This window comes from Phoca vitulina, unplaced genomic scaffold (assembly GCF_004348235.1).
Source record: "Phoca vitulina isolate PV1807 unplaced genomic scaffold, GSC_HSeal_1.0 scaffold10, whole genome shotgun sequence".
Classification (NCBI taxonomy): domain Eukaryota; kingdom Metazoa; phylum Chordata; class Mammalia; order Carnivora; family Phocidae; genus Phoca; species Phoca vitulina.
In genome coordinates, this window is record NW_022589713.1 from 33,234,483 (window position 1) to 33,247,757 (window position 13,275).

The window sequence follows — 13,275 nt, forward strand, 5'->3', positions numbered from 1 at the left end:
CCCCCCCCCCCCACCATTCCTCCCTGTCTCCGGCGTCCTCCCTCAGGCGGGCGTCCCCCCCAACCTCGCCTCCACGTCGCAGGTCTCTGCTTACACCGCTTGCGCCCTAGTTCTCTCCCCTGTTCCCCGGCGTGCCCCATTCCCTGCGCCCCCTCCCGCGAGCCTCCTTGCCCCGGTTTCTCGCCCTTTCCACCCCTCCCCCCTTCCTATCTCCCCCCGCCTCGTCCCTGCCTGCCCATCTTCTACCCCCTTCCGTTCTCAGTTCCCCATCCTTCGCCACCCTCCCAGCCCCTTTCCTCTCCGAGCCGCATCCTGGAACTAAGTCTTTGCAAAAGTACTGGATAAATGTCACGGTGGAAAGTGCCCGGCTTGATCTTTTGCTATTTTCCCTAATTGCATAATTGCTGCACATGGTGTCTCTCCTGGTGAGTGCCGGGTCTGGCTCCCCCGCCGCCGCACCCCCGTGGCCCTCCTGGGGAAGACCTTGTGGGGTGTGTTTGTGTATACCCTGGTGTGAAGTGTGTGTTGTATTGGTCTTTTGTGAAGCCTAGCGCTTGTCACAGTTTGGAGCCGAAGCCCATTTTTCTCTGGTCTCTTCTCTGCAGCCCCCACTGGCCTGGTTTGAAACTGGATTCCCTCTGCCCTCCTCCTTCCACTTCTCCCCCTCTCTTCTCTCATAATGTTTTGATCCTTTTGCCCTTTACCATTTCTAATGAAGATGAAGCATAGCTTCTTGTGGCTTTTTTTTTTTTTTTTTCCCCACGACCAACCAGAAATGTCCAATCCATCTTCCCTTAAGGAAATTAAGGCCGCTTTAGAAAGACATCATCCTGTGCTCGGTGGCTGTTAGACCTATTTGCATGTTTTCAAGATTCGTCGTTTTGTATTGTGTATTCTTGAGAGTCAACTCAAATATTTTTATTTAAAAGTACAAAAGGAAGTCCTAGGGTTTACCTTCAGATTATCTAGCGCTTTGGAAAGATTTTAAGCTCTTCTTAGTTTTTTTTATCGCCTGTTCTTTAAAAAGTGTGTTTCTGAATATGTGATAATAATTCAGTCTGGACCTTGGAATTTAAATAATTGTCTCAGCGATTTGGATGCTCTGGCTCTTTAGCGTTTTGTATGTGGGTTGATGCTGATGATGGAGTGTTTTCATATAATGTCATACCCCATTTTATCTCCCCCGGAACATAGCATCTTTTCCTCAAAAATTGTGTTTTATTTTACATTTTAGAAAAGTTTAGAAATGTGAGTAGGAAGACAAATAACAAGATATTAAATGACAGAATTAAGCATTTTCCTGTTGCAAAAGCTCAAATGAACATTGCTTTTGCAGTTTTATAACATGAGAAACAGTTATAAGGCTTATCTGAGCAGTAATCGAATTTATGAAGTGACTATAGTTGCTTTTACGTTATCAGTTTATAACCGAATCATTTCATTTTTATGGAACATGTGAATTTCATTTACTATATTGCTGATTTCTAGGACTGTAATTACCACATAGAGTACATAGGTAGTACAGGCTTAATTTGTGTGTTGAAGAAGGAACAATATCTAAACTCTAAATTTAACACATGTTTGAGGAAAGTCTGTCTTTCTATTTTATGTTTAGAAGCCAAGTTTTACTTTGAGTCTATATTTAAAAATATAGATTTAAATATCTTATTAGGTTTTTTTTTTAAAGATTTTATTTATTTATCTGAGAGAGAGAATGGGAGACAGCATGAGAGGGGGAGGGTCAGAGGGAGGAGACTCCCCGCTGAGCAGGGAGCCCGATGTGGGACTCGATCCCGGGACTCCAGGATCATGACCTGAACCGAAGGCAGTTGCTTAACCAACTGAGCCACCCAGGCGCCCTAAATGTCTTATTAGCTTTAAAATGATAATTGAAGATGAGCTCTATGTTTATAACCTTGGAATTTAAGTTTATCTTCCTTCTAGATTAGATGATTTGATCAAATTAGCTAATTAGGAATTGATATTAAAGATAATTTTAAAATGCTGATTTAGAAGATAACTTTAAAGTTTTATTCATTTATACTTTTTATTCATTTATACTTTTTATTCATTTATACTTTGGAAAGAGAAAACACCAATTTTATATTTATACCTAATTAAAATGCTTGTGGACTTTTTCTTCATAAAAATTAGTTACCACCTGAGTGGTGCAATAATTTTTTTCCAATACTTCTTTCTGTAATTAGGCATTTAAAAACCAAAATCAGGGTAAATTTGCCTTTTTCTTGATATTTGAAAAAGATATGGAAACTTTGTTTCTAACAGTTTCTGTAGTGGTTATTAGTGGTGTCAGATGAATTTATCATCTATAGGTTAAGATTTGGATGAAATAAAGTATCTGAGGTCAAAAGTGGAAATAAAATTTTTTCCTCTATGGTGAAATTATAGAAATTATACCTCTATTTGGGTTTCTCTTTTTATGGAAAGGAACAAAACTTAAGAGTATATCATCATATAATTTATTTATGTAAAGTTCAAAGATGGGCAAGATGTGGTATTAGAGGTTAGGGTAGTGACAGGAGAGGCAGATATGCTGTTTTTTGGCCTGGATACTGGTAACACAGGTGTGTTCAGTACATGACAACTCATTGGCCAACACTCACTGTGTACTGTTCTGTATGTATGTTACACTTCAAGAATTTTTCTTCAGTTAAGAATTTCTTTTAATACTTACCCTCTATTGGCCTTCTTTTAGTATCCACATACTCAATACTTCTCCATTCATTTCTTGATCTGTCAGTTTTCTAAACTCCATCAGCCAAACACACTGAGACCCAAACCCATTTGTTAATAACCGCTTTGTGGAGCTATAATCCACATAATGCAAAACTCACCCTTTCAAAATATATAGTATACTAAGTGGTCTTAGTATATATTCACAAGGTTGTGCAACCATCACAACTATCTGATTTTAGAACATTTTCAGCACCTTAAAAAGAAACACCATCCCTATTAGCACTCACTCCCTATTTGGATATTTTTAATCGTTTTTTAAAATTAATTAATTAATTTAGTTAGTAATCTCTACACCCAACATTAGGCTTGAACTCACAACCCCGAGATCAAGAGTTGGCATGCTCTGAGTCAGCCAGGTTCCACATTGTAGTATTTTTTAATAGTTCTCTAGAGAGACTAGTTTCAGTTTTCTGATATTCTGAAGCAATTTTTGAAATTTGGGCTTCAGATTATGGCTCAGATTGAATCATTGAGTAATCTTTAAAGTAATTATATGCTCATTGCATTATTAGTATGCAAATGTACATAAATAAGAACGTTAAAAAGTGTGTGTATATATATATACCTATAACTATATAAATGTATATATAAAAATATATATAACTAGTATAATATATAACTGAAACTGTAGGCATAGTTTATTAAGCTGAGGCTCCATGTTCAGTAAAAAAGAATTTCATTTCATTTAGGTTTCCGTATATTTGTCATGTAATGGATTTCTTCTGGTTTAGGATGTTTAAAATGAATTCTCACTCATTTCACATTTCTTAAAATATTGCCAACAGCATTTTGCTATATCCAAGGACCTTTCCCTGAGAATTGTTCTCTTTCTTACTTCCATGCACATCTGCTCTAACATGCTCTTATATATACATACTTACTAGATTTTAAACTTCTGATATATTTTAACTGAAAGAAGTAAGCTGGAAAAAAAATCAATGTTAAATCCAAGGGTAAGAATTAAAGTGAAATAAAAATGAAAAAAAAGCAAGAAATATGTTAAGACTGTTAGAGCTAGACGTGAAACATACTGATATAAAATTTCAGTATTCTATTAAGTGACTTTAGTGCTCATAAAAGGTGTCACAGCTGTGGAGACTGATGCTCTCCATTTACAGAATAGGTAGAAGAGCAGTCAGATTTCTCTGTCAATGTCTTTCAGAGTGGCTTGTGCAGATCTGTTTTGTTTGGCATGGGGGATGGGAGCTGATGGAGTTGAGAGGGGTGGTGGTGTGTTTGTGTGATGTCTCATGGAAGGCATACAGTATTTTCTGTTGACTCTTAACCTCTCTGTGCTTCCTGATTCTTTCATTCTGTTACGTTGCATTTTGGTTTGTCTTACGATAAAAATTTAAATCCATTAAAGATTTGTATTATGATATCACTTAGATTTAGAGCAAGCTGTAAGTTAAATCTTCGATGATGATGAATTTTCATCATTGTCAAGTAGCTATATATTTAGACTAATTATAGTAATAAAAAACAGTGCTTTATTTGAGGTATCTTTCTTTTACAAAGTGGTTATTAGGTGACGGTAACATGGTGAGCACAAGGCCCGTTAGAGTCTGGGCATTGATTTGTCAGTTTTGTTTTGTATTTGTCAGTACACTCTAAGCTAGTTTGGTCATAAGGGGTGTATTCATAGAAATCAAACTCAGAAATTGATTATGATGGGATGATAGTTGAGAAGGGATGTCCCTTTTCACTTACTAGAATTTTTTTGTATCTGCTATCCAGGTTATTGCAGCTACTATGTGTCAAGGTATTGAGGAAGTTGAGTTGATAATCAGAGCTGCTTGGGGAGCATGAACTCAGAGCAAAGGGAATTTTGAAAGCCTTCAGCGATATCTTATCCAAGACTGGAAAAAAAAAAAAAAAAAAAGAGCCCTTCAGCCTCTCAAGACAGTCTCCATTTCTTGTGAAACACAGTTGCTTGGTATATTGCTCGATCAGTGCTGACACCATCATGTGGTTCAGTTTTTATTTAGAATCATGTGGGCCTCTGCGTTCTTTTGTGTTCTTCTGTTATCAGAAGATAACAATTGACTAGTTTGGAGGATTTTAATTTAGTAGTTTTCAGAATTTTTAGAGTTGTACAACATCACCATTACCTAATTTAAGAACATTTGCATCACCCCAAAAGGATACTTCATACCTATTAGCAGTCCTTCCCCATTTTTCCCTCATTCCTAGTCCCTGGCAACCACTTATCGACTTCTCTGTCTCTGTGGATTTGCCTATTCTGGACAGTTCATGTAAATGGAATCATACAGTTTGTTGTCTTTTGTGACTGGCTTCTTTCACTTAGCATAATGTTTTCAAAGTTCATTCATGTTGTAGTGTGTACATATTGTGCCTCATTCCTTTATATGGCTGAATAATATTCCATTGTATGGCTGTATCACATTTGGTTTATCCATTTATCAGTTAGTGGACATTTGAGTTGTTTCCTCTTTTTGGCCTTATGAATAATGTTACTGTGAACATTTTGTATATATATTCTGTGTGTTTTCATTTTCTTTCTCAGGGCATTTTGAGAGAAAAGTTTTGGCAACTCGCAAAGCTGATTTGTAAGTGACCACTGTATTCATTGTGTATTAGTTTTACTTCTTCTACTTTGAGGCTCACTTTCTCTCTATTCTAAAGGTAGTCCTCCCATAACTAAATAAATGATCTTTGATTTTTAATCCAGGATCTAAAATGTCCACTGAGGCACAAAGAGTTGATGACAGTCCAAGCACTAGTGGAGGAAGTTCTGATGGAGACCAACGTGAAAGTGTTCAGCAAGAACCAGAAAGAGAACAAGTTCAGCCCAAGAAAAAGGAGGGAAAAATATCCAGCAAAACAGCTGCTAAATTGTCGACTAGTGCTAAAAGGTACCTCAATTATTATCCCTTTTTAGTTTTAGTATCAATTTATTGTCTTTAGTTCTATCTTTCTGTTGTATTTAATCATTTTTCTGGGATGTGGACCATGAAATTCATGGATTTTTCTTTCTTCTTCAAGATTATTTCTTTTACATTGTTTTAATTGTAGGCAATATGAACTTTTTAGTATTTATTTATTTTTAAGATTTTATTTATTTATTTGAGTGAGAGAATGAGATAGAGAGAGCATGAGCGGGGGAGGGTCAGAGGGAGAAGCAAACTCCCTGCTGAGCAGGGAGCCCAATGCAGGACTCGATCCCGGGACTCCAGGATCATGACCTGAGCCGAAGGCAGTCACTTAACCAACTGAGCCACCCAAGCGTCCCTAACTTCTTAGTATTTAAAGTCAGTTAAACAGTATGGCAGATTCATAAAGATATATATCCATAGTGTGTTTGTATGTGTTTATGTATTATTAATTAAGCATATATAGGAAAATGTGTGTAAAAGTGTGATAGTTTGATTTACTTGACCATAAATATTTTACTCTCTTCTGTAACACAGGACAGTGAGTAGGATTCTATTAAAATAGTTGTTGAATGATGTGTATTTTCTACTACTCCCTGTTAGTGAAGTTAGAAATGCCGAAGTTCAACAGATACATCTTGGTTTCATTATATAAGGCAGTGGATCCATCTTGATACAGATTTTTTTTTTTCTCTAGACAATAGATCTGGAAGGTAGATAGTTGAATGATTCTCTTTTGCCACATCAGTTGCTTATGATGAGAGAAATATGCTTTAATATGGTTTAATTATAGAAAATCTCTTGGAAAATAATTTAAAAGTAGACTAAATTGAGTACAGTTTTTCCTGATTTTGTGGTTTAATGTTCTAATACCTTTTAAAAGATACCATAGTTTTAGCATAGTGGAATGTCTGAATGTTGAATGGTAGTTTTATATTTTATTGGGTAGTATGGATTAGGGGGTCCTTTCCTGAAGAACAAAAACCATTATGGTCTAGCAGACCTTGTTTCCCTCTGGCCTAGTCAATTCACAGGATCAGGAAGAACCATCTCAGGCCTCCATGTGGCATGAGTTTCTAGGGGGAGATGTTGCAGTGATAGTGAGTGGTCAGCAACTCATTCCAAGGGGTAGTCGACTGTGGTAGTCGTCCCCTTCCCAAAAGCGTGTTGCTGATCCCTGACTTCTGTTGAAGGAGTTGTGTGGAAGTCAGATTGCCTCAAGCTTTAAGACTTTATGCTCAAACATGCCAGTGTGGGGAAAAGGTTTCCATTTGTTTTTGCTGTCACACCACACAAGTCTGGAGGCCTTAGCTGGCTGACCTGACCCCTCTGCTGCCAAAACACAGAATGACCTGCTGCTGGGAAATGGGGGGTTGAGTTAGTGTGGATAAGAAAGGTAAGAATGGAGAAAATGTGGCATCCAGATGAAAGAAAGGAGCTTCGGGTGGGTGGGTAAGAGACACTCAGGTACAGAGTGTGGCTGCATATACACGAGGAAACTATAATTCAGTCCTCAGCTTCTGATCGTAAGGGTTTCCATGTGGCATCTTCAGCTTGTCAGAAAAAGGAGAGGATGGGCTGGCCAGGTCTGTGGGGAGTAGGGTCTAGATAGTGCTTCTCCTGGCTCTGTGCTAAGTTCTCCCATGATTGCTAGTTAGCAAAGACTCCTGTCTGCTTCTTGAAGTCTGCCTTTTCCCCTGTTTGGGAGTACCACCATAAAATCCCTCAAAATCATATTTGTTGAGTGATGTATCAAAAGACCAAATTCTGCTTATGAGAGATTATTAAATGTACCATGTGTGAAAGTGAGGATTGCATGAATTTTTTCAAGTACATGGATCATCTTTTACTTCATTTTACTACAGTGTGTAAAACAAAGTATAGTTTATGTATTTAAACCTAGTCCTCCCCACCCTTTTAAGTAGGGGAAAAGATGTAGTATTGAGATGGTGTGTGTGTAAAGAATCCAAGAAGTGCCTGATTGGCACATAATAGAAATCAGTATTATTGCATTGGTTAAAGTAGGAAATATTGTGTGTAGGAAGAGTTGCTTCTTTGCTGAAGGAATCCCTCCACTGACAGATTCATTCTTGTGAATGTGTGATTTTTTTTTTTTTTTAAAGATTTTATTTGAGAGAGAGAGAGACATGAGTGGGAGGGAAGGACAGAGGGAGAGGCAGAGGGAGAAGCAGACTCCCTGCTGAGCAGGGAGCCTGATGCAGGGCTCGATCCCAGGACCCCGAGATCATCACCTGAGCTGAAGGCAGATGCATAAATGAGATTTTTTTTTTTTAAGAAAACATGTTTCTACACAAAATCTTTAGTTCTTCAATGATAGCACATTTCATGCAATTGAGCACCTATGTGCAAAGTGCTTTTCTTGAGTTACTACAAAATGCATGTAATCACAGCATCTGAGTATTTCTAGTTTAACAACAGCACTGTGTCCTCAAAGGCTAACATATGTCTCATTTTCCTAAAGTTTATCAAGTGAACTTGAAAAATATCTACAGGGGCACCTGGGTGGCTCAGTTGTTAAGCGTCTGCGTTTGGCTTAGGTCATGGTTCCAGGGTCCTGGGATGGAGCCTCGCATCAGGCTCCCTGCTCCACTGGAGGCCTGCTTCTCCCTCTCCCACTCCCCTGCTTGTGTTCCCTCTCTCGCTGTGTTTCTCTCTGTCAAATAAATAAATAAAATCTTAAAAAAAAAAAATATCTACAAGACTTTAACTGGCACAGGGTCTATAAATGACAGCATCAGTGTATGAGACAGTACTAGATGCCAAATAAATGTTTTATCACATTTAGTCCTCACAACAGCCCTATGAAGATGGTACCATTATTATCTCCATTTTACAGAAAAGGAAATCCAGGATTAGAAATGTTAAATTACGTATCTAAGATCACAAGGCTATTAAATGCCAGAACCTATAATCAAACCCAGACCCCACCTCCAGAGTTCAAGCTCTGCACTGCTTCTGATAAATATCTCTTATAAAATGACACCATATGGAAAAGACTTCTCATCTGAATAAAAACCAATTAACGATAATCAGAATTTTATTTTGAAACTACCTCAAACTTTGAATCTTCTGATAAATACTGGGATCTTTTTTTTTTTGAAGATTTTATTTATTTATTTGACACAGAGAGAGAGAGAGAGAGCGCACAAGTAGGCAGAGTGGCAGGCAGATGGAGAGGGAGAAACAGGCTCTCTGCTGAGCAGGGAGCCAGATGTGGGGCTTGATCCCAAGACCCCAGGATCATAACCTGAGCCTAAGGCAGCCGCTTAACGGACTGAGCCACCCAGGCGCCCCAATACTGGGATCTTAATATCCATGGAAGATCCAATCCCTATAATAAACTCAAGATTCTAAGGCAGCCAGTAAGTAAATAATGTGACCCTCCTATGGTAGGCACTGTAGATATAATGATGAATTTAAAAGACGTGGGTGGGGGCGCCTGGGTGGCTCAGTCGTTGGACGTCTGCCTTCGGCTCAGGTCATGATCCCGGGGTCCTGGGATCGAGCCCCGCATCGGGCTCCCTGCTCTGCGGGAAGCCTGCTTCTCCCTCTCCTATTCCCCCTGCTTGTGTTCCCTCTCTCGCTGTCTCTCTCTGTCAAATAAATAAATGAAATCTTTAAAATAAATAAATAAATAAATAAATAAATAAAAGACGTGGGTGTCTGCCCTCATGATTCTCAATTTTTTTTCTCAGTTGTTAGAACTTAAGCAAAGATGACAAAAATAAAATAACTCCACTATCAACTAAATTGGGGGAAAGGAAGAGTCAAGAATTAAGCTTTTTCTTTTAACTTAAAAAATCAGAGGGAAGCAGCATTTTTATACTTAAAATCCGTAATAAATGATTAAGTCACTTCAGATATATTCAGATAAATCACCTACAGATCTTCTAGAGGAAGGTCATGAATCACAATTTTCTTCTAGAGGAAGGTCATGAATCACAATTTTAAAATCACAGATTCAGGGGCGCTTGGGTGGCTCAGTCAGTTAAGCATCTGCCTTCAGCTCAGGTCATTGATCCCAGGGTCCTGGGATCGAGTCCCGTGATGGGCTCCCTGCTCCGTCGAGAGCCTGCTCCTCCCTCTCCCTCTGCCCCTCCCCTGTGCCTGTGCTCACTCTCTCTCTGTCAAATAAATGATTAAGTCACTTCAGATACTGTCACCCATATACCACTTGGAGATCTTCTAGAGGAAGGTTCTGGCATTTAGTAGCATTGTACAACATGTAGAAAACATGTAGAAACATGTTTTCTTAAAAAAAATCTCAGTTTTCAAGTATTACAGAAAAGTAATGTAGGGTAGGATACAGGAAACATTTAAGTAGGTATTTTATTTAAATAATGGTATAAATTAATTTCATCTATTTTGAGTGAAGAGGAAGATTATAGTTACATCTTTGATCAAGTTTTGCTCTTTGGCAAGAATTTGTTTCTTAAGACATTGGCATACTCTTATCATAGTCTGTTCTCTTGATAATGTCTGTATCACTCCTGTTCACAAGTATGTAGTTGGACTATGTCTGGCAGTGACAAATTTTGATGATTTTATTAAATTGACTAGTCAGTTCAATAAAATAACTATTTTGAGCTTGTCATTGAATTGACTGCACTGCTTTCAAGTGTTGATACATCTGTAAATGTGAATTTTATTTTATTTTTTTAAAGATTTTTTATTCATTTGAGAGAGAGAGCACAAGTAGGGGGAGCGGCAGAGGGAGGGGAGAAGCAGACTCCGCTGAGCAGGGTACCCTATGCGGGACTTGATCCCAGGACCCTGGGATCATGATCTGAGCTGAAGGTAGACGCTTAACCAACTGAGCCACCCAGGTGCCCTGTAAATGTGAATTTTAAATCACATTTATTCCAAATTAACTTTGGAGTAGACATTGTGATTTTACTGGACATAATAGAATGTTTTAGGAATGAATGCTATTTGGTTTTAGACTAAATTTTTGTTAGGTTGAAAGGTGAATTCCTGTGTGTTCCAGTGTAAACCTTTATTATATCGGCTCTTAGTTTTCTACATTAGAATGAAGTAGAACTCTTCATAAATATCTTTTGTACTGACTTAACCTTCTTGGTTCTAAATGTACATATAGAAGCTTCTTAATGTTTCTGAAATCAGGATGCATCTTACAGTTGATGTGCAAAATCATTTAATTGATGGTATCTTAAAAATCACAGATACATGGTTTATATCACCATTCAGAATTAAACTTTAGGCTTATTATTTGCAATGACTCTGTTTTCTAGGTTAATTCAGATACTACTTTGACATTTATATATTTATTTATTTATTTTTAAAGATTTTATTTATTTGAGAGAGAGAGAGAGCATGAGTGCATGAGCAAGGGGAGGGGGAGAAGCAGGCTCCCCAATGAGCAGGGAGCCCAGCACGGGGCTCAATGCCAGGACCCTGGGATCATGACCTGAGCCAAAGGCAGACACTTAACTGGCTGAGCCACCCAGGCGCCCACTACTTTGAAGTTCAAAATATTTTAGTAATTAATGGTGTGATGTTTTTCTTCCTGAGAATAATTTCATTTTTGAAGATTTTGACCAGTTGATTCAGTTGGTTAGAATAGAAATTCTCAGGTGACCAAGGAATACAGTCTGTAGAGTATAGAAGGTCATTTTGGTGGGATGAAGTTTTTTTGTTTTTGTTTTTGTTTTTAAATAACTGCTAAGAAAATATCTTTGTGAATCACTATGTCCAAATATTCTTGTTCTACTTGGACCTGAGTGAGTTACTGAATTTTCTTTAGCCTGAAATATGTGTGTGTTTTATTACCTTTTTTTATGTGTGTGTGTTTTAAACATGTCAGTACTTACGTACTGCTTCATTTTTCTGAACCATTAATCCAATGTGTTGATGTTAAAATGAGTGCTTCATATCTTCTCCATTTTGTGTAATTTTGATACTATATTCTTCATTTAAGTCTAAATGAATCATGATTGTTATTTCTCTTCCCCTCCCCCCACTCCATTTTTTTTAGCAAATGACAGTCACATGCAGTACTCTTAACCATTCCTGGAACAGTTAAGGTATTAGGTTAAGTCTTACAAACTGAAATTTAGTTTGTATTTTGCTTCTGACTTGTCTCAGTAACTATGTGCAATTACTGACTTCTGTATCATAATAACCAAAGAAGTGGCATTGCTGGATGGAAATTGGGAATTTAGGCAATTGTCTAGTTGATTTATGTCTAAAGAAATAATTTTGTCTTACAAGTTCTGATAAGAGAGAGGCTCTTTGTTTGTTTGACTTAGCAAGATAATTACCTGTCTTTAACCTTACCAGTGTACAATAACTAGCCTTAGTTTCCTTATCTTTTAAATGGGAAATGATAAAACAGTAGTACTTAGAGAATTCTGTGAGGTTTATTTAGTTCACTTTTAATAGACTAAAATCATCATGTGAAAAGTATGCTGTAAGTGTGAATTATTGATACTTTTTCATTTTTCCTCACCCTAAGAGACAGTGCCTGAAATAGCTACCTTCCTTACCCCACATGTCAAGACTGAGAAACTTAATACATACCATGATCACAACTTTTGAGAAAGAATTGAATTGCTGTCGTTAAAAGCAGCGGGACATCTTGCAACTGTTTAAATAGCAATTCTTAATATAATCTTTTCTGTCGAGAAATATAACCATTCTTAGGTGTGGCACAAAATACGTTTTAATATATTGACTCACTGCTTAGAGTTGTCAAGTTTATCAGTAAATTGATTTTTATACTGAATAATTAGATCTGGAATTATAGACATCCAGGGGGGTTCAAGTTCCATTATAGAATCATTTGATAGAAAATTATGAATATTGATTTTTTTTTTTAAAGTAGGCTCCACGCCCAGCATGGAGCCCAATGTAGAGCCAAACTCATGACTGTGAGATCGAGACGTGAGCTGAGATCAGGAGTCTGACGCTTAACCTACTGAGCGACCAAGGTGCCCCTGATTTATTAATTTTTTAAACCAAAAGGGACAGTGTAAGCATGGAGCAAGATGAGTTATTTGAAAATCCCAAAGAAATTCTGTTAAAAAGCTTTCTTTGACAGTTTAAGCTTGCTCTTTTGAATGGCTATTTTTTTGGTCCTCTTGGTTTAAAAACAATTCATAGATGTTGTTCATGTTTCTAGTAACTAATTAAGCACTACAGAGACATTTTTAATGGAAAGCAACATTTTTCTGTCCAAATACCTTCCCTATTCCAGTTTTATTCCCTTGAAGCAAACTCCTTTACCCATCTCTGATTTTAGTCCTTCTGTTGGTGTTTCTGCATAACTCTAAATTATATACAGTACTTACACCTATTTGTTGAATTGTTTTTGTTTTTGAAGATTTTATTTATTTGACAGAGAGAGCGAGCGAGAGCAGGAACACAAGCAGGGGGAGTGGGAGAGGGAGAAGCAGGCTTCCTGCCGAGCAGGGAGCCGGATGTGGGGCTCGATCCCAGGACCCCGGGATCATGACCTGAGCTGAAGGCAGACACTTAACGACTGAGCCACCCAGGCACCCTATTTGTTGAATTGTTAACTTAAATAATATCTTTTGACTCTCTGCTATGAAATTTGAGGATGTAGCTTGTTTACCTATTCTTC

At 37.7% G+C, this 13,275-nt stretch overlaps 1 protein-coding gene across 1 annotated transcript in view; it reads left to right on the forward strand.

Annotated features, from left to right (window-relative positions):
• UBE2E2 (ubiquitin conjugating enzyme E2 E2) overlaps window positions 1–13,275 on the forward strand; it is a 369,519-nt gene that overhangs the window by 389 nt on the left and 355,855 nt on the right. Inside the window, exon 2 of the mRNA XM_032408792.1 lies at window positions 5,450–5,633. Within this exon, the coding sequence (XP_032264683.1) occupies window positions 5,458–5,633 (176 nt within the window). The 5' untranslated portion in view covers window positions 5,450–5,457. The remainder of the gene's footprint in view (window positions 1–5,449; window positions 5,634–13,275) is intronic.